The sequence below is a fragment of the Leptosomus discolor genome, chromosome 9, assembly GCF_034619465.1.
Source record: "Leptosomus discolor isolate bLepDis1 chromosome 9, bLepDis1.hap2, whole genome shotgun sequence".
Classification (NCBI taxonomy): domain Eukaryota; kingdom Metazoa; phylum Chordata; class Aves; order Leptosomiformes; family Leptosomidae; genus Leptosomus; species Leptosomus discolor.
This window is the reverse complement of record NC_141399.1, coordinates 308,849-329,681: the sequence shown is the minus strand read 5'-3', so window position 1 is coordinate 329,681 and position 20,833 is coordinate 308,849. Positions and strand designations below refer to the sequence as shown.

At 44.9% G+C, this 20,833-nt stretch overlaps 2 protein-coding genes across 2 annotated transcripts; one reads left to right on the top strand and one right to left on the bottom strand.

Annotated features, from left to right (window-relative positions):
• Nucleotides 1-2,897: 2,897 nt before the first annotated feature.
• On the top strand, nucleotides 2,898-17,882 carry RBSN (rabenosyn, RAB effector). Its single transcript, XM_009951165.2, has 11 exons — nucleotides 2,898-3,060; nucleotides 5,617-5,760; nucleotides 7,519-7,619; nucleotides 8,260-8,305; nucleotides 8,418-8,579; nucleotides 9,454-9,695; nucleotides 10,562-10,632; nucleotides 12,228-12,314; nucleotides 12,821-12,923; nucleotides 13,327-13,401; nucleotides 14,281-17,882. Exons 1-11 carry the CDS (start codon nucleotides 2,898-2,900, stop codon nucleotides 15,415-15,417), a joined length of 2,331 nt encoding a protein of 776 aa, XP_009949467.1. The 3' UTR covers nucleotides 15,418-17,882.
• A 1,313-nt stretch (nucleotides 17,883-19,195) lies between these two features.
• On the bottom strand, nucleotides 19,196-20,618 carry MRPS25 (mitochondrial ribosomal protein S25). The gene is made up of 4 exons (XM_086470284.1): nucleotides 20,469-20,618; nucleotides 20,244-20,350; nucleotides 19,794-19,881; nucleotides 19,196-19,560 (listed from the first exon to the last, which is right to left on the bottom strand). The coding sequence occupies exons 1-4, from the start codon at nucleotides 20,600-20,602 to the stop codon at nucleotides 19,368-19,370; spliced, it is 522 nt and encodes a 173-aa protein (XP_086326410.1). The 5' UTR covers nucleotides 20,603-20,618; the 3' UTR covers nucleotides 19,196-19,367.
• Between the last annotated feature and the right edge of the window lie 215 nt (nucleotides 20,619-20,833).

Sequence of the window (20,833 nt, the reverse complement as noted above, 5' to 3'; positions counted from 1 at the left end):
ATTTTTCCCTTTTCATCCCTTAAGTACCTTTAAGCACCACCCTTTACACACACTGCTAGTGTCATTTCTAGTCCCTATAGGCTGAGGACTTTTCAAGGTTTAAACTGGCAACACTTAAAAATATTTTCAGGTTCTTAAAACTGTGGGGTTAATACAGCCCCTTAAATTATTAAATAAATAGAAAAAAATGTATCAATCATACCTTCTAAAAAAAAGCTGACCAGCTTCTAGTTTACCTGAGTGTGTAACACAACAGAAGGCCAGATGGCCTTGGTAATGAGCGGCAGCAGGAGACCGCATGACAAGTCTAAACGTACAGACCGTTACCACAAGGACACAGCTAAGATAAGAGGGGAACACAGCGTTTAAACTAGCACCTTCTGAAGAAAGTGACCAGATCGTGGGAAGCAGAAATCCCCAAAGCAGCAGAAGAGAAGAACAGAGTGATTTGCTCATGATAATTAGTAAAATAATCATTACCAATGGGAGTGTACACTGTAACCAATTTCTGTATAAATACTGCAGACATCCCGTGTTGTGCTCGTGCTTGATCTGTGGAATGCCACCGAGCACCCAGGGTTGCACAAGCCTGAATAAATAAGCATTCTCTCCCCTGTGTGTGTTGAATTGATTTATGGCACACCGGGCAAGACTGCGCTTTTTCAGACAAGTGCACCGCAGGGAGAGTACCTGAGCAGGGCAGCTTTCACAGCATGATAAGATCTCCTATCAGTTTTTAATATCAAAGAGAAACTGGTCCTGTGTTTTGCATGCTGAATAGGAAGGTGGCTGTAACTGGGGTTCTACGTTATTTCCACAGCTGCCTGTTTCTCTATTCAGAACTGAATCAAGCCTGCATGGTTTTGAAAACCAGAGTGTAATGGTTCTTAACAGGAAACTGTACATGCAAAAAATCAGAAAGTTTGACTGTTTATGACATTCATTTGCTCCTATGGGTAAATCAGTTCAGTTTTAAGACTTTGATTCCACATTATACTTTTGCTGGATGGTGGAACTATAAATACAAACCAGGTGGAATTCACTGGTGATCTGACAAGGTGCCGCAAGTGGTCATGTAACAGTCAGCCCACAAAGACCAGATTGCAGGAATGAGACCAAAATTTAGAGTGGCTACTAAAACCAGCTTGTGGATGACTCCCTTATTCCATCTTGGACCATCTGATACCCTTTAGCTGGGATTTGAGCATCTAGTTAGAACTCATGCCTTGGAAAAAACTTCACCGTGCCCCCACCCTGCCCCCTGTTGAAAATGTTTTAAAGGATTTAACTTCAAGGATAAAACCGCAGGACATTAACACCTTTAATGGATAGGACCCAGGTGTAAATAGCATTGTCACGTAAGAAAATCTCTGCCTCCAAAAGCCTGTAATTCTAACGGATGAAGCAGAAGTATTGTTACACGCTGTTATTTCCTTCGTACACTAGGGAATGTGAGACGGCACAGATTTCTGCCAGTTAAGATGGAACAGAAACTAGCATCAGAAAGGGGATATTGAAAAGCTTCCATCATTGATTTACACAACTACTTGTCAGGCGTCAAGGGGAAGCAGTAGTGGGATTTCTGGATACTCTCTGTGGCTCTGACAGTAGCACATCATCTAGTGCTGTGGTTTACAGTTTTGGAACACTTTCTTCGGAACGACCTGGGAGGCTAAGAAAGGGAACATCAGGCTTGTCCTAGTCAGCAACGCTGGTCCTCTTGCCAGCGTGCTCAGTAACGAGGACACAAAGCACAAAACCGCTCGCAGAACAAGCCAGCGACAGGAGAGACGTCCCGAAGCGGCGGGAGGGCAGAGAGGGGGGCCACTTTTCCCGCCCCAAGCGCGGCAACACCATCCAGCTCCCGAGATTCTGTCACCACGGTCTCGTACTGCCTCCCTCATACACACCTCCGAGCCTCGGGACGTTCCAGCACACCCCGCTGTCAGGGGCCTATTTCAGGGCGGCTGAAGACAGGGCAGCAGCCACCGCACCTCCCTCAGGGGAGGCCCAGGCCCAGGCCGAGGCCCAGGCCCTCACCGCCTCCTCCCCGCCCTCCATCGATAGCTCTGCGATTAGCACGGCACGCCTTAGCTCGGCCTCGCGTCTCTCTCCGGTCCCGGATGAGCCCTCCTCGCCCCACCCTTCCCGCCCATCGGTATCTCGGCGCTCGCCCCGCCCTCCGCCGGACTCTACTGCTCCCGGGCAGCCAGGGCGCCGAGCGGGCGGGAGCGCGGCGGGCTGCGCCTTCCCTGCTGCTGGAGACACGCACCTGCTGCCCCGGCGCTGAGGTGAGGCCCGGCCGCCCGTCCCGGGGATGGCGGCCGCCGGGCGCGGCGGGGGTCCCCAAGGGCCGTTCCTCCGGCGGTCGGCGCGAGCGCTAAGCTCCACCCCTTTCCCTGCGTGCCCCCCGCCCCGGCCGCGCGGGGGGCAACGGGCCCGGCGTGCGCTGCCTCTTTGCGCCTGCGCAGGCAGACCTTCCGCGGCCGGGCTTTTGCGTCCGCTCCAGACGCCTCCCGCTGAAGCCAGGGCGCGAACAGGCCTCCCCGCTCCTGCGGGCGGGGCGCTCGGGCCTCGGCGGCAGCGGGCGGGCCGCGCACGGGCGCCGCCGCCCGAGCGGGTGCCGCATGCGGAGCGGCGGGACGCGTCGCCCGCCCCGCCCGGGGCCTCGGCGTGGGCGCCCGCCGCGCCGCGTGGGGGCCAGGGCGGGCGTGAGGTGAAGCCGCGCCGCCCGCCCGACGCCGCCGCTCGGGTTTCTTTCAGAAGGCCGTGAAGGATGATGCCGCCGTCGTACTGTCGCCCCCTGCGCTTCGTCTCTGCGAGTCGGCCGTGCCCCGTGCCGCTGCGCCGCCGCTGAAACCGCGGAGCGAGCGCCGCTCGCCGGCGGCCCGGCCGCCATGGCCTCCGGTTGCCCGCCGCCCTTCGGAGACCCGGGGGAGATGCGGGAAGGCTTCCTGTGCCCGCTCTGCCTGAAGGATCTCCAGTCGTTCTACCAGCTTCAGGCGCACTATGAAGACGAGCACTCGAGTGAGGACAGGGACGTCAGGGGACAGCTCAGAAGTAAGCGGCGTGGCGGCTGGGGTAGGGCGCTCGCTTTTGCCGCGTAGAACTCCGCGCGGGGACAGCTGCTTGTGCTGCGGGTCTGTCCGAGTGCCTGAGAACGCTGAAACACGTGCTGAAGTGAGTTACGAGTGAGGTACGGGGCTGCGTTTTCCTATAGGTTACTTCAGGCCAAGGCATAATTTTTACACTATTCCCAGTACTTGAAGACTTTTACAGAGTATTTGGAATCATTGGGAGTTGCCAGGTACCGAGTCATTAATTCCTTGTTCCGACAGTAGATAAAACTAGATAGTTGCTGTTAACGCTTAAAGTTAAGGAAGGTTGTTGGTGGGAAAAGATGGAAAAGAACGTGGGTGTCGGAGCTGGCAGTAGATGCTGGGAGTGTCCCGGGGTTGTGCTATGGATTACCAGCTTTTACTGGTGTTTGAAAAATCCCTTTGGGTTCTGTTTAACTAAAATATTTCCCTTTTTTAACACTCTTGCGTACACAGTGTCATTTTACATTGAGAAAAAAATGTGCAAAATAATTCTGTGTGTTCCCTGCAAAAATCTTTATGGTTTTGTTTATTATACTAGAGAGAGTGGCCTCGCAGTCTTGGATTTTTACTCTTCCTTTTCTTCCTTTTTTATTTTTTTCTCTTTCTTTTCTCCCCCCCCCCCCCCCCCCCCCCCCCGAGATTGATGATTACTTCAAAAGTCTCTTTTCAGTGAGAAGCTTGTGTTTTTAACAAGCCTGCCTTAAGGGTAGCGCAGTTGAATGTCTCATGAATCTTTTAAGTTGCTTTCGGTTGGTTTGGCTGCTTCTTGGCTCAGCGCTGCACTTTTCTCGGGCAGTGAATGTAGGCTGGTCAGTACTGCAGCCCTGTTCTCATCCTGGGTACAGTGCTGTAAGAGCTGAATCACAGATGTTTCCATGGAGCATTTAAATTGGAACAACAATATGGTATTCATTGTGGTAAGAGGAACGAAACCAACAAATTGGGTAGGATTTCCCAAATGCTGCTTTTATTTAACACAGAACACCTGCATCTTGATTTTGTTCTCTCTGGTGTTCTTTTAATCTGAAGTGGTGTACTGTGACTTCTTAGGCCGCCTTTCATGTGTGTTCTTGCATAAAAAACGTTGGTTTTGTCTGCTTACTTTCTGTCCCAGTTATTCATGTCAAGGTCTATCCAGTGAAGTCCCTTTTACAAGAAGGAAGGCCAGCAGAATCACCTACTTAAATTACCTGGTTTAGGGACTAGTGTTTACACTGTGCATCACAAGAGGCTGCACAACTTTCTGCTGGACTCCAACTATCCTAATTGTGGAGTTCTAGAAATGCTTATAAATTATCTTACTACTTCAGTTGAGTCATACTGAGGTGGTTAAGTTTGACTTTATGGCCAACGAGTTTATGAAGCTTGCTTGAAAAGCTTCTGTGTCTGTGGCAAAGCCATGAGGCTTCCTAACTTCTTTTTTTAGTATATCAGACTTTCAAAGTTTCGAGTGCAAATATATTTTCTATTTAGGTAGTGTAAACTTCATTTAAGAAACTGCAGTGTCTACCTGGCATTTGCTGTGCTGGCTTGGGAGTAGGTGGGGGGAGGAGAAATCCTGTTTCTTAGATGATACAGTGCTGGCAAAGCCCTTGCTAGCCTGACACAGTTTTGTTGAGAAGTGTGTTTTATATCACTGAGTGTCATTTTGGGAGGTAGCTGAAAAACTGCTAGGAAGTATGATGTCTGCAGGAGGGGCCTGCTGGTGCAGCCCTAGTGTCTGAAGCTCGGGGGACAGACTGCAGTAAGGTCAAAGTGGAAGCTCCAGTATTTTGGACACTAAATAAGGAAATCGGAAATATGAAGGGACATGCCAGCTTATGGTTCCCAGCAGCTTGTTAGAAAGCTTGATGTATAAAAGATCTAGTTCAAGGAGATACTGGATGTGTTTGTCAAGAAAAGTAGTACCCTGAACTTCTGCTAGCATCCAGAGAGCAACGTAGCTGCAAGGGCAGTAAAAGCTATGAAGCTTCAAGTTCCTGGTTGGTTTTGGCCCAGGAGACTGCCCTCCTCTCGCTAGCGTTCATATGAGATAATGCAGTGGGCTGTTTAATACTTTTGAAATTATTTATGTGTACAAGCACACTGAAATTCTTAGTTTGTAGTTTGTGCAACAAGGCAAAGAAAGTATTGACCATCCTTGAATGCTAAGAAAATCATTAGGGATTAAGACAATTAAAATATTATCTATATGATGTCCCATAACGTTGTGAAATGGGTCCCATAGTTTAAAACAGCTTGCTGGTTCACAGTGAAGTCCCTGAATGGAGTGTATAAAACTACTGTCTTGTCATTAGGACCGTAGTGCTGCTTCATGGCAGATAACAAAGAGCATTTCATGTCACCTGTCATTCTCTGAACTGCATTCTGGTTCTAAACAGGACATGTTGAGGATAAACTTGGCATCAAGGAAAAGACTTGTGCTAAAAGATGAAGAATATTCCGTACTGGTTTCATGTGACAAATATTTGGTGACTGCCTTCCACTTTTGATAACTTGGGTTTATCTTTTTCAGATCTAGTCCAGAAGGCCAAAAGAGCAAAGAAGAAATTGCTGAAACAAGAAGGAGATGACAGAACTGATTCTGGATCTCAGGAACGATACGAGTCATTCAGCTATGGTGGAGTAGATCCATACATGTGGGAGCCCCAGGAAGTAGGTAGGAGAGCTAGGAAGTGATATGCAGCGGGGATAACTTTTTTTTCACTCTTAATACAGTACTGCTGAAGTTGCACGGAATTGTGTCTGTATTGCGGTTCATTTGCTGTAGCATGGGGTTATGGTTTGCATATTGACTTTGTGCAGCCTGCCTACGTTGTGTGGGGTGATGGGGAAAATGCAGATAATGGAGCAGGGGGGAAATGTATAGAATCAGTACCCCAACTAACCTCGAAAGGAGGAGAGCTGTTTCTTATCACTGTGCCGTGAGCTGTTGAGGCCTGCTGGACATGTGTTTACCTCTTTGCATCTAGCTTTGGTGAGGTGTCTGCAACCATCTTGTGGCTTTTTACAAAACAGATAATCCATTAATTAATTATTAAGCTGTAGCTGTATAAAATCTCCAGCTTTTCAGTTACACTTAGTCATTGATAGTTTAAGTGTCTGACGAAAGGTTTGTCCATTGATTTTAAACTCTTTATTTTTTTTCTATGGATTTGAGGTTTACTTAAAGAAAAACAAGCAAAAAACCACACACAAAACCCCCCAAACCCACCTCTCTCTAAATCTGCATTTGTAGACTTTCAAGGACAAGTTGACTGAGCCTGTAATTACAAATACTGCTACTGGAAGTTGCCTCTTACAATTACTGAAATATTATGGCTCTTTTGGGGGGAGGAGGCAGTACCCTCTCTGGTGGATCCTGGGAAAGTTTCCCCTGTGCTGCTGACAGACTAGGATGTAGTCCTTTGGGTCTGCAGGGTCTGAGCTCTGTAGATTACTATACTTTTCACTTTGTAACCATTTCGGCAACAATGATGGTATAAATGTTAGCTAAGAATAAATTTAGGCAGCGAACGAGCATAAGGTTTCTGAACATTAGAGAAGTGAGAACTGTCTTCTGATCAGAGCAGAGAAGATAAACTTTTCAGATTTTTGGGTGGGATTTGGTGCGGTTTTGAAAGGGACTGTGTGATGTCTCCAGAGCAGCAGCTGAATTCAGTTACCCAGAGGGGCCTTTTAATTCCTATGAATTCAGCTTTGGAGGCTTTTTGTTTTCATTAGCATGGAGAAGTGACATTGTTACTCTTAACATAGGTAGTATCAAAAAGCAACATCTATTTTTGTGTTCTACCAGCCAGAAGATAGATTTTTTTTTTTTGGTCTGGCTCATCTTACTATGCAAAGGATCAAAACTTAAACTCAAACCCAACATTGTTGAGTATGAATTGTACATTTCTTAAATAGACACTGTATTGTTCTTTTGTATACTTGATGATCAGTTTGATGTAAATCTGAAGTGTGATCAAGGATTTGATTTGGACTCCAAAGGTGGAAGGATGATCAGAAGACTGAAAAAGAAATTGCTGTTGTGTAGACCTGTCTCTTCCCTTCATTCAACACATGGCTGGGAAACTAAAGGGAGCTGGTTTTGAGAATACTACTAGTTGATAATAGCTTGCCAAATGTGACTGAGGGATGGCAACGGAAAAAAAAACCTTGTTGCAGATGTTCTCTTTAACTCAGTGCCTGTTGTTTTCTGTAGTAGAAATAAAACACTGTTTATTGCTAGCCTGGAGATTAGGCTTTAACCTGCGTGTTTTACTTAGAGCAGCACCAGTGGTGTAGGATTCTAATGTGTTTAACATTTGATTTGAGCATAAGAAATAAATGGTGAAGAGACAGCTATCTTTCAAGAGGCATTTAAATCCATACAGAACACCTGGATGACTGTGAAAACTTTCTGCTCGCTCTCTAGGTGCTATGAGAAGCCATCTTTCTGATTTCAAGAAACACAGAGCAGCCAGGATTGACCACTATGTAGTTGAAGTCAATAAATTAATAATCAGGTTAGAAAAGGTAAATTTGCTGCTTTTTAATATTCCAGCCTTCTGAATGTTTTCTAGATTAAAATAAAATTCCTATTTTAGCATGAAGTGTGCACATTTATCTCGCAGTGCACTTCACAAAGGATATTAAACTGTGACTCTTTTCACACATTACTGTTTCTCTTTATTATCCTTGAGTACTGTGTTTGGTCTGATGCTGCACTGTGGATATCATTTCTGTTTCTATGCACTATTTTCAAGTTGAAGATACTACTTCCACGTGCTTCAAGAACCATCTGTTTCTCTGTATTTTTTCTCCATCTTTCACTTTACTAAATTTCTCACTAATGTTTTTGTCATGATTCTTACAGCTTCTCATTCTTCAAAAATCTACCAATGATATAGTGACTCAGATGCAGTAATGTTGGATGCTGTAAGGATTATATCCAAAATGCTCTGATTTGTACAGGTTTTGCAGCCATTGTTTAGCATTACTTTTATGAATACGGCATTAGAAATAAATAGGAAAGTTGCAGGAATCTGGTGTAAAACAGGCTGAGACTCCTTTCTCTTAAAAATCCTGGGTTTCTTTTTCTTGTTGGGCTGGGTTGTGTTGGGTTTTCTCTTGCAAAAGTACGATTTTCTTGAGCGTATTGTTTATCTTCTACTAGCTTACGTCGTTTGACAGAGCAAACACAGAGTCAACTAAAATGAGAGGTTGGTATGAGCTTACCTCAGACTATTTGCTCCTATAGTTTAACCAGCTGAGGAATTACTTGAGTGAATACCTTACGTTGTGTGTATTCCCTCCCCTCTTGCCCGATTACAGCTATAGAGAAGTCTATTGTGCCTTGGGTCAGTGATCAGGATGTTCCATTCTGCCCAGACTGCGGCAATAAGTTCAGTATTCGAAACCGGCGTCACCACTGCCGCCTTTGTGGGTCAATTATGTGCAAGAAATGCATGGAACTTGTCAGTCTCCCTTTGGCAAGTAAGTGTACAGTGTGTGGTGGTAATTCCTCCTATCCTTAGCCTACTCGGGGTGCTAACTGCATCCTGGCTTTCTGCCGTTAGAAAAAAAAGCTGCTGGTAATATTCTGCCTGTGTGGAAAACATGGTCCTTAATGTGTTGTTCAGTTTCATGCAGACACTTGTCTGTAAAACAGGGTAAGAATGATTTCTCCATTCTTTGTCTCTGCTCCTGCTTCAGCTTCGAAACTATTACATAACAATGAAAAAGTTACTAGAAGTAGTAGTAGTATATACTGCTGGTAAATATAATTAATATGTAGTGTCTTACTCTACTGAGTGCCATAACTGTGAAGGTATTAACTTTAGGGATTACAACTGCCAAGGTTCTTGACATTTAAAACTATCATGTATATTTCCAGTCTTGCCCGTGGTTGTCCAAACGCTGACATTAAGGAAGTTCATCCACAAGCCTTTAAGAAACCCTTCAGACTTTAATTTCCTCATCTAGGGCATTGGAGAGGAGACTGTATTTTCTGTGGAAATAAATGACATTAACTGTGCTTTTTGGTGCATTTGAGCACAAAACACGGACAGTGTTAACGTACCTGTTCTTCCACGACACGAGAATGCTTCTAGGAGTAAGCAAAGCCGGTGGTTCTCAGGAGTCTGCTCGCTAGCTGCTTTTAGAGTGGAGCGGGATTTACAGTGAAGACCCAAATTCTCACTTGCAGTCTTGGCTGTCGTGGGTCCCTTGCATGTCTTCGGCAGACTGTTTCAACTTGGCTTTGTAATATTACCTGAATGTAAAGTTTCTGTTAAGTGCAATTTGTTTGTATTGGTAAAATCTGTTGGCTTCTCCAGTCACTGTAAAATTACCTGTGTATAATTTTTAGGCAAACTCACTAGTGCCAGCAAAGAGGCCTTGGGTTCTCACACTAGCCCGAACTCCTCACCCAATAGTGTCCATGGCTCCCGCCGTGGCAGCATTAGCAGCATAAGCAGTGTGAGCTCAGTTCTGGATGAGAAGGATGATGACCGAATCCGTTGTTGCCGGCACTGCAAAGATACCCTGTTGAAAAGAGAACAACAGATTGATGAGAGAGAATACACTCCAGAGATTGTGAAACTCTATGAGGTAAATCAGACTCTGCTGCTTTCCTCCTCACTGTATGTATCTGTAGTTGTCACTACTTGACTTTTTGGCTTCTTATCTCATGCCCAAGCTCTTACTTATGACTTTGTACTCAGTTGTGTTAGAATAGGCTGTGTTGGGTTTTTATGCCACATAACAAAGATATATGTGAAATGATGGAGCCAGTTGCCATATAGTATTTATGTCCTACAATATCTTCAGACATCGTTTTAAGATACATCTTCATTGTGATCATCTGGAACTAATGGTTCTGAGAAGTCCCTCTCTTAAAATTGTGAACTATGTCAGCTGGGATTCCTCAGAACATTTCTTGTTTAAAACAATGATCTGCTGTGCACTATGTTGATGGGCTGCACTGGAACTACAGGACTTGATGTTGTCAGCACTGTTTGTCCTCACACTGATGGCAGATGTGTTTTTGAACCATCTGTATCAATCAACAGCGTATGGCTGGAACGTTGTCTTCAAATATGCTTTGAAAGCAGGTACTGACTGTTGTCAGGTATCTTTTCAGTAGAGTCTGCAACCCCCCAGGTTAGTATTAATGGGAGTTTCTGTTGGTGCTCTTCGTGAAGAGATTTAAGGCTAGAAGTTGTCAAAGTCATCCTTTAAAACAGCTTCTGAATTTAAAATTCACCTTGCAGGGGTACGGGGAGTCTTTCTCTGTTCCTGACCATGCCATCTGTGTTCTGAAATAACTGCAGGGTCTTGCCATCCTGAAGAGTTAAATGGCTTTCGTCACGATTAACTTTGAATGCGCACAGGCAGCATGAAAGGTTCATGTCAGCATGTTCTTGCATTCGTGTTTTAATGTAAGTTCTTTTTTTATACCTGTTGTTTTAAACAAGAAACTCCGACTCTGCATGGAGAAGGTTGACCAGAAAGCGCCAGAATACATAAGGATGGCAGAATCACTAAAGTAAGCACTGTTCGCTGATTTTGTTTATGAATATATGTATTTATCCTCCCCAAAAGCGTGGGAAGGAGTAAGGAAGTGAAGTGCTAAGGCTGCAAGAGTATGTGAATTAAAAGAAAAAGCAGTGTTAGATTATCTGTTTTTTGGATGCTCTTCAAAGTAGTACTGAATTAATTATTAATGGTAACATTGCACACAGAGAAGGTCTGGATTCATTTCTTCTAAAGCCACTCCCCAGTGAGGCGCCACTGTCATACTTGGACAACTCATCTTTGCAAAAAGGAAGTACAAGGCTACAGCTCTTGTTTCAAGGAGGCTCACTTACACACAGTTGAAGTAGGATACGACTGCCCTCGGCTGGACAGTGTGGCTTCCCAGTAGTGCCAGCAGCAAAGGATTGTTTGAGTGCTTCTTATCTGCTCTTGTGTGAAGCAAGCCACCTTCACCTGACAGTTGTTCTAAGGCTAGCTGGCCTGCCCTGTGCTGCAGTGGATAAGCAGCATTCACATAGCACACTGCGCATAATTTCTTGCGGGAATATTCCCTCACTGGGGTAACTTCAGTCTCTCCAGTAACATCTGCAGGAGGCTGTCAGGTTATGCTTCTGGCTTGTGTAGTAGAGAAGTGCACACGTTGGTCTCGGACCGTGAAGCATGTCCATTTGGGAAGTTAAGGTTAACAAGTCATTTCTGTACCTGTCCTTTAGATCTGGTGGTTGTAGAAGAATTAGGCTGTCATTCAACATGTCATCGTAACAAAAACATTTTTGTAAAAACACACCTCTCAAAAGGAAGGAAGAAGTGTAGACGGCGAAAAACATGCTAGGCTGTTACTGCTTTTTGTCTTGACTTCATGAGAGCTAGCGTTATGTGGCTTGGCAACTGGAGAAAAGTAAAATACAAATGTCCTGGATAATGCAGCACACCTCAGAGAACAACAGACTGCTTAGTGAGTGATGGAGTTAGAAGATTTCTGACCAGTAATGAGTCCTAGAAACTGGAATCATACGGATAGTGAAGCTGCTTTTGAGAGAGTGATGCTTAGCTTTTATATTTGTTATATAAAAGGAGAGGGAAGCTAAAAACTGGTGAAGTGTCTTCCCTCTTAAATCCTAATTTGTTGTATCAGTAAATGTGAGACTCATGTGAAGTGCATATAATCGATTGTGTCCCCATGTGGACAGTTGGTTACTGGCATCTTAAGTACTACACCCATGTGGGGCTGTAGGCTTTTGTTTTCTGACAAACGGCAGTAGGGATAACTATTGTACTTTAATGGTATAGTTACTTATTCAATCAGTGTTTTTTTTCCACGCCTAATCACCTGGGGGGAAAAAAACCACAAAATAGATGCATTTGCTAAGTATGTGTCTGGTTTAGATATTATCGGTAGAATGGCATTCTTGTGTTAATATACAGTTTCTCCTATAATAGTAAATAATAATATAATCATAAATAAAACGAGCTTGAAATAAAATCATTCAACCCCTTTAGTGTTAGCTCTTCTGCCGTTGCTGAATGTTGGTCATCGTGGGGTAATGTCTGGTGTGTATGTATTGCTAGCTGGACGCATAACTTAAAGTTGTATTTATTTTTTAGTGCTGGGGAGACAACCTACAGTCTTGAACATGCTAATGACTTGAGGGTGGAGATTCAAAAAGTATACGAATTTATAGATGCCTTAAGGTAAAAGAAGATTTCTCTTCCCCCTGCCCCCAGCATGTGTGTATCTCCCTCTGTTACAACTTCTCTGTAGTTCTTCTCAACTGTTGGTGTCTATGCTTGTGTAGCATGTACCTGCATATTCATATAGATAATCAGTTTGTCTGCTCAGTTGTAACATGCATGTGAAAAGTTAAGATCCTGTTCCTGTGCACCATCAATTTCTACTTCCTTTTCTTCCTTTTCCAGCCTTAAAAATCATGCGTTCCTCTGCCATGGAAATAACTAAGCACAGAAGAAACAAATAGTGGCACAGGGTTTTTTCAGTTTAGGGGGTTTTTGTTTGTTTGTTGGGATTTTTTTTAAAAAAAAAAAGGTGTGAGTGGAAAGTCATAAACTTGTAATAGCCAAAACCGTTTACCTAAAAGAGCATCAGAAAATTTTCATCCAATACGGTCTTTCTCCCCTTCTGTTGCATTTTTGCTGGCCCTTGTTTTTGAACTGATGCGCCTATATGTGCTTTGATTTAGTAAGAAGATTTTGAGTCTAGGCTTGCATGAAGATCCCCAGCCTCATCCTAAAGCACTACAACTTCAGAGGATGATAAGATACTCAGCCACGCTTTTCGTTCAGGTAAATGGAGCATACGTTATGAGCTGAATGTAAATTTTAGATAGTGCTGTCTTTGCCAGGCATCCCCGTGGTTTGAAATGGTTTTGAGAGGAGGTTTAGTTCTGCCTGTTTCTGTAGTTCCCCTGATGACTGATGGTAGCCTTAAGTGGGCCGGCTGGCATACTGCTAGAGCAGCGCTGCGTGTAGGGACCTAAGAGAATGTGTGTCCCTTGCTGGGGTATGGGCCTAGACAGCAGCATAGCTGTGGCAGCAGAGATGTGCTCAGACGTGCAGCAGCAACTGTGGTGTAGAGGTACCTCCTGTTTGTGGGGGGGTGTTCTGTTGGTGGTATCTCTCTTCTCAAGTACTTGAAAATTGGCTGAATGCCTGTAAGCAACACTGCAAATATTTCAATTTTTGCCAGGAGAAACTGCTTGGCCTCATGTCCCTGCCGACCAAAGAGAAGTATGAAGAACTGAAGAAGAGAAGACTGCATATGGTAAGTCTTGTTACTATCTACTGTATCTTGTATCAGGGCCTCCTTCAAGGGCTTAAGCATAGTAGCTGTGTGTGTATGAATAGCTGCCTTGGACACTGGATTTCAGTTTTTCATTGTTTTATGCAGATCGCTCCAAACACCTTGTCAGGGGTTCATGTAACACCACCATGGTGTTCTGTCCAGAACATAAGGAGGTGTGTACTGAGCAGCTGAACGCTTCTATAGCCGCAGTGACTTGGTTGCACATGCTGTTTCTACTGCAGTGCACACAGCGCAAGTCCTAAATGAAGTATGTTAGCTCACGTGGATTTTCAGATTGTGTTCTGGAGTTCATTTGCACAAGTAGAATTTGGAGACTTCTTTTGGTGGTGGAAAAGGACATACTAGAATAAGGATGCCTCTTCAGAGAGGGTTTTTTTCCAGTTAGGAGAGAGAACATCATCAATTGTAAACTAAGCCAGCTTTATCTTGAGGTAGAAGTTGAGAAATAAGAATTGTTGCACTCCAAAAGCTGATGACATCAGTGGCCTTTAACACTGATGTTCCGCTACAGATACCGTTACTGTCCAGATCAATCCAGACCACACTCTGCACAGCTGCATTAGGCATTTTCTTGCTCTACATAAAGCATGTAGCTACTTGCCCTCGAGTTTGTAGAGGCAGATGTCATGGGGTTTTGATCAATATCATCACAAACAAACTGAAGGGAAGCATTTAGGTAATATTATGATTTTCTGCAAAGTAACCAAAAATGCAGCTGATCCCTTTCAGTGACAACCAGCAATGTCTTAAGATCAGCTTGTACAACTTCTTGCACTTGCGGATACTTAGAATTTTTCAAGCTCATGGTGTTCTCTTACTACATGTTTTTTGTTTTAGGTGGCTCTTGAAACACATGGAAAACAAGAGGAAAAGCAGAAAGACTGTATCTACAGATCTGCAGCCGCAGTTAATGGTGATGCAACTCGCCTGAAAAAAGGAACAGTCAGGAAATCTGAAGGCTGGTTACCCACATCTAGCATATCGAGAGAGACAGAGATAGCAGACCCGCTTCTTCAGCAGATTGACAATATCACGTCCTTTATTAAGCAAGCAAAGGCAGCTAACAGGATAGACGAGGTCCATACGTTGCAAGAGAACCTGCAGCAACTTCAGGATGAATATGATCAACAACAAACTCTGAAAGCTATTGAGCTTTCTAAAAAACAGGCAGAAGAGGAAGAGATGCAGAGGGAGGAACTTCAGGTCCTTTGTGAAAAAGAGTGGGAAAGGGAACACCACAAATTCCTGTCTCGGCACTCAAGGACATGCTCCTTAGACTTCAGAGAAGTCAAGCAGCATCAGCATGAAGTTGCAAAAGAGAACTGGAACTTGACAGCACATGCATTGGATTTGGATACTACCAAGATCAAAGGGGACCCAAGTTTTGAAACTCCTGCTGTTGAGCAGCTGCCAGCTAAAGAGCACTTGATCTTTATGCTCAAACCCCAGAATGTCCCACAGTGTGAAAAAGGCCAAGATCAGGTGGACTGTCTAAACCCCTTTGAAGATGAAGCAGATACCCCTCAGTCAGAGGAAGGTCCTAACCCATTAGCCAAAGACACTTCTCCAGTGGTTTCTTTCTCCAACACAGCTCTGCAAAGGGTTAAAAAAGAATATAATCCCTTTGAAAATGAGGAGGAGGGTGAACAAACTGATGGAGCACCTGGCAGTACTTTGAACCCTTTTGAAGAGGATGATGAAAGTCCCTTTCAAAAGCCTGGGGGCAGTTGGAGTTCTGGGAATCCATTTGAAGAGGGATCCTCTACAAATCCCTTTGAAGTGGAGGATGGCAGTGAGATCTCTGGAGAGGAGGCTATAGAGGAAGAGCTGCTTCTCCAACAGATAGATAATATCAAAGCTTATATATTTGACGCCAAACATAGTGGACGAATGGATGAGGTGGAGGTACTGACAGAGAACTTAAAGGAATTGAAGCGCACGTTAGCAAAGCAGAAGGAGAAATCCAACTGCTGAAGCAGCAATAGGGCTGTGTAATGATTAGTTTAAGTCTGCTGTTAAATATGAGAAGGAAGAGCAGATACAAACAGGAGTACAGATCACAAGAGGGAATTGGGAGAATCTTGACTTTTACGCACTTTCAATTAGGCATTTCCACTACTACTCAGTCTTGAAGAGAGAATTACTGAAGTATGCTGCTGGTCTCAAATGCTTATACTAAGAATTGTTAAAATAACTTGTTACAACACTCTTCTACTGCTAACTGGTCTTACTGTCTGCTTATGTTGGTGCAAGTGGTTGAATGCTGATAGGGAACTGTGATTTGGAAATGGATGCAATGTTGGTTTGTCGTCTTTCCCCCTTTCTGTTGTAGCATTGGCCTTTCAAGTGGGGCTTTGGCTAAAGAGAGATGACTGCATGCTCTGGTAATGACGCAAGGCGGTGTTACAGGCTAGCTCAATTGCTTAACGGTGTTACGAGAAAGTGCTGTTAAAAGGCTGCTGTGATTCTTTGAGGTGCAGACACACAGACTTGAAGGTCAATTCTGTGCAATGCTAATACAATACATAAAAGGGATTTTAAGACAAGAACTTTATAATTGATCTTAATATAAGTAACTTTTTATTGAGTTTATAGAAATTCCCAAGTAAAATTTGGATGCTGTCTTTTCATCACTTCTAGTTTCCCATTTGCCCTGAGCACAAACTACAGTGAATAGAAAGAGCCATGCTGGCTTCAGAAACCTGCTTGTGAGGGAACAAGTACCTGCTCATTTCCAGGGAGAAGAACATCGGGCCAACACTATTTCAAACTGTAATGCAAAGGGTGACCCTCCAATTCCTAATTACCTTACAGAATGTACACATTCCTTTAAATTCTCTGGGTGACAGAATGATCATGTTTGCTCTATCTGTGAGACTGGAACCCTCATTTTGTAGCATTCAAGGAACAAAAATCTTGTTTACGATGGAGAGCTGAAGTGTCACTGAACTGGCATTCTGTGCAAGCTGGGAGACAAAGTTTGTGGCTGCGATTGTGCCAAATAGCAATTCTCTTTCATGTTTGAGTCCCCTCAGAAGTTGGGAGCATCTGGCGTGTCCGTCTTCAATAAGAAGCTCCAAGTTGGAGTTGTCTGGTGATCCTGTGCTCTGGGTGAGGACTAGGTGACGGCCAGCACCTGTGATGCAGGAGGGCTTAGAGCTGGGCTCCTGAAGATGGGCGTCAGAAACGCAGGAGCACTTCAGGGTTAGGTCAGCCTGTGTCTTTGTAAAAGATGGAGCCTGAGCTGCTTTGATTTTTATCTTTGAAAGGCAGAAGTCCACCGTTGGGCATCAGTGTTTGAAAGGGTGGTGGGGAGGAGTTACAGCTAAAGAGTGTATTTATTTAAAGCTGAAATAGAGGAAAGTCAGGCAGATCACAGTGTATAGCACTAATAAGTGTGGGCTTACTCAGAAGTGTAACCTTTTATGGAGTGGGACAAGTCTTTTAACTACATCTCTGATATAATACAGAGCAGTGTAGCTGTAACCCACACATTGCATATACTTTAGAGACACAAATAATTACGCTACCTCTTTAGTAGAGCAGGAACTCTAGTTTTATTTTGCCGTAAAGAAGTGGAGGTAGGGACTTGTGGAACTGTTGTTTAAAAAACCAAACCACCTATATCCTCACTGAATAGCACTAGTAACTGCTGAAAATAACATACAGCAGCCAGTTCAGGACAGCTGATATTCTTTGTACTGTAGCCTAAATCTGAAGTTGAAAGGTGTGCAGAACAGGTTGTCTTAAGACCATGAAGTTTTTTATACTGAGATGTTTTACTGGAGTTGATTGAGTCCCTGAGGGGTGTTTTGCACCAAGTGAAATGAAGAACAGAGGATTCTGGAAGGTCATAAGCTAACAAATCGTGCACTGTGGCACCAGATTTACACAGGCAGAAAAGCATACAAGTTAAGATAGCTAAACATAATCCCTGGAATTGCTTGTTTTGACAGAAATAGTGTAAGGTAGTTATTTAAGACAGACACGTTTGCTAGTCGAGAGGATTGTTGCCTGTACTGTAACCCAAAGCTTTTTTGTATCATGAAAAAAAATGTTTCAGTGGCTTCAGCTTTCACATTTTAAAAGTGTTTTTTCCTTGTTGCAACTATCCTGCCTTGTTTGTATTTTCAGTCAAATGCACTAACAATTAAAGTATCCTTATTGTACACGTACTAATGTATTTTTTACAAGCAGATAATGGACTAGCATACCTCATGATCTTTGTCAGTGTTACATGTGATAGACGAGACATCTGATACTAAAGTCATCTCCAAGGTGTTTGGCCTGCTGTGAGGCTCACAAGGCACAACAGAATGAGACACCTTTAACCCTAAAGCTCAGTAAATAACTAGCGTTGACTTTGTTAAAACTGCATGCAGTGCTCTGTAGGGACTTTGTAAACAGAGATGAAATAAAACAACATGTTTATTTTGTGCTGTGTTCGTCCTTGACAGTTTTTACAGAATGCTTGAATTGGTGCGAAATTTTGTACTTGACTGTTAGCACAGAAATGCTGAATTTCTGTAGTAATTTGCATATAAAAGCCTGATTAAAGGTATGTGCAATTACCAAATTCCAAGCAATACAGTGCAATCTATCATATTTTTATATACTGTTATAGGTGTAGTGTAATTGTTTGGTGAGGCAGAAGCTATGATGATTTAGAAGGGTTTTTTTTTTTAGCAGGAACATTTGAAGTAAGAGTTACACAGCAGCACTGGACTTTGAAGCATAATGGACTTCCTCACTAGAATTCGCTGGAAGTTGATAAATCTAGACACAATTCCCCTTTGTACGTTTTATTTTTTAAAAGGAAGACTGTTTAGGAAATTGTTATAAGAGTAGTTTTAATTTTTTTCTGAAGAATGATAAAGATAACTAAAGCGTATCTTTTGAATACTAACTTACATGTTCTCCTCCATTGCTGCTATTCTTGATCAGTGCTTCTCAGAGCTGCAGTGTCATCAGCAAGTTGGATCTCGTTGTAATTAATTGTTTCTGAGTGGTAACTAAATTAAGAAAATTCATGCTGGAGTTTGAGCCTGGAGTTATGTTACCACTTGGCTGCCTTCAGTTAGTACAAGATGGAAATCACAGAAGAGTTTGGGGTGGGAAGGGACTTTAGAGTTCATCCAGTTCCAAGCACCATCCAGCCTGGCCTTGAGCACTGCCAGGGAGGGGGTAGCCACAGCTGCTCTGGACAGTCTGTGCCAGGGTCTCACCACCCTCACAGGGAAGAATGTCCTCCTAATATCTAATCTAAATCTTCCCTCTTTCTGTTTGAAGCCGTTATCCCTTGTCCTATCACTTCCCTCCCTGACAAAGAGTCCCTCCCCACATTTCCTGGAGCCCCCTTTCAGCACTGCAAGGTCGCTATAAGGTCCCCCCTGGAGCCTTCTCCAGGCTGAACAACCCCAACCCTCTAAGCCTGTCCTCACAGCGGAGCTGCTCCAGCCCCCTGATCATCTTTGTGGCCTTCTCTGGATCCACTTGAGCAGGTACATGTCATCTGTCTTGTGCTAAACCAGCAGCAACCCTTACACTATTTGCTACGAACTGTGCAATTCTGTGCTGCTTCTAAGATAGATTAAGTTTTTAGTCGAGTCTCTATCTCAAAGCAAATATGATCTTGTTTTTTGCCATAACCTTCTACATGCAGGCATGAGTAGGACATAGGGCTCCAGTCATTCTGTTTTCCATTCATGCTGTGTTAACTGTAATCCTTTGTAAAACTGGCACCAAAAAAAGCTGGGTTTCTTTTTAACTTTTATTTATTTTTCACTTTAATTATTCTTGAAGCAGCTGTAAGACTTCTGAGACAAGGTTGTCTGTATTATATGAACTTGCTGTTAGCTCCTGTCTCTCACTGAAGTACCTTGATCATCCAGCCCTGAGGAAAAACAACTGCAGGACTCCAGATATCAGGCTTCTGCTTCGTTTTTCATAGCATCTTTGTATTTTCCCCTCATCTCTTTGGGCAGTGGCACAAAAGCAGGGCAGGGAACTTGGCCTTCAATTTCACACATGCATTCTCGCAGATGATACTTCTTGGGCCCAAAAGTTGCTGGATGTGATAGTTTTTTCCTTTCTCTTTCCTCTTTTTCAAGTGTTTCTCTAGAAGATAGATGTTGGTTAGTATTGGGAGCCTAAACAGCAAGATTTCCTTTCCCTTCCCTGGACCAAATTCACCAATAGGATGGATTTACAGTTTCTAGCTTGTGGACCTGACGTGGCTCGTGTCAATTTTGTCTGGGAAAAGTGGTACTTCTATATACCTGGCAAGAGTTTGCACTGGTTGTACAATGATGTACGCTACACTGTACTTTAGCTTATTAAGTGTTACTTACTTGCTTTTCCCCAAGAGTTTTTTAATGTGCTCAGTTATCTCTTTGTTGGTTTTATCTTCCACGTCAACCAAAACTTGTTCTCCATTGTCTGTCAAGAAAGGTGTGTAACAGTACATCAACCAGCACCCCCTTCCCTACCGTGTTTTGTGTTTTAAACGCACAGAACCAAGGCACCTGCTTCTCCATTACGGTTACGTGCAAGGCGGTGCTGCAGCCGAGCAGCAAAGCCTCGCGTGGGGAGGCGGCGGCCGTGAGCGCAGGCCCCGGGCTGACACACGGAGCCCCTTTTCCCCCTCTTCCCCCCGCAGGGCGGGGCGGGGGGCGCCAAGGGCCGAACCGCCGCTGCGCCGGTGCCTCCCGCGGGGAGATCCGCTCGGGGGGGGGGGGGGGGGGTGCGGCGGGGCCGGGCGGCTTCGGGGCAGGCCGGGTGTCCCGTCCGGCGGCACCTACCCAGGTAGAACCGGAGGAAGGGCGAGGGGGTCATGTTCCGGAACAGCATGATCTGCACCCAGGGGTTCTTGTACTGGATCTGGGGGATGTTGAAAAACACAAACCGCCTGGAAAGAAGGAGAGAAACGCATACGCGCAAGCCGCGATGTCTCCGCGGATGGCGTGGCCGCCCGCGAGGTCTCCGCCGAAGGCGCCGACCGCCCCGCGCCCCCCCGTCGCGCTCACCTCGCCCCCTCGCTCAGCTCTCCCGCCGTGTTGTAGTTCACGGTCATCACCTTCACCGAGCTCTTGAAGATGACGTCGCCCTGGCTGAGATACTGCAGCGTCCGCCTGATGGGGAACCGGCCTTTCATCGGCATGGCGGCGGCCCGGGCCCGCTCCCCTGCGCCGCCGGGCGGAAATGGCGGGAGGCGCCGCCCCGCGCCGACAGCGGCGCGAGCCGCGGCTCCCTCAGCCGCGGCTCCCTCAGCCGCCGCGCGGCCCCTCCGCGGCCCCGCCCCCCGCGGCCGCGCGGAGGCCCTCGCGCAGCGGCTCGTCCCCCTGCGGCCTGGTGGGCGGGGGGGGGTGGGGGGGTGGTGTGGTGTGTGTGT

Excerpts from the sequence above, each read along its gene's own strand:
- RBSN (XM_009951165.2), top strand. The coding sequence starts at position 2,898 with ATGGCCTCCGGTTGCCCGCCGCCCTTCGGAGACCCGGGGGAGATGCGG. Across the intron at positions 5,761-7,518 it reads GTGGGAGCCCCAGGAAGTAG|GTGCTATGAGAAGCCATCTT; the intron begins GTAGGAGAGCTA and ends CTCGCTCTCTAG. Across the intron at positions 13,402-14,280 it reads AGAAGAGAAGACTGCATATG|GTGGCTCTTGAAACACATGG; the intron begins GTAAGTCTTGTT and ends TTTTTGTTTTAG.
- MRPS25 (XM_086470284.1), bottom strand. The coding sequence starts at position 20,602 with ATGCCGATGAAAGGCCGGTTCCCCATCAGGCGGACGCTGCAGTATCTC. Across the intron at positions 20,351-20,468 it reads GAGCTGAGCGAGGGGGCGAG|GCGGTTTGTGTTTTTCAACA; the intron begins GTGAGCGCGACG and ends CCTTCTTTCCAG. Across the intron at positions 19,882-20,243 it reads CTTCCTCCGGTTCTACCTGG|ACAATGGAGAACAAGTTTTG; the intron begins GTAGGTGCCGCC and ends CTTTCTTGACAG.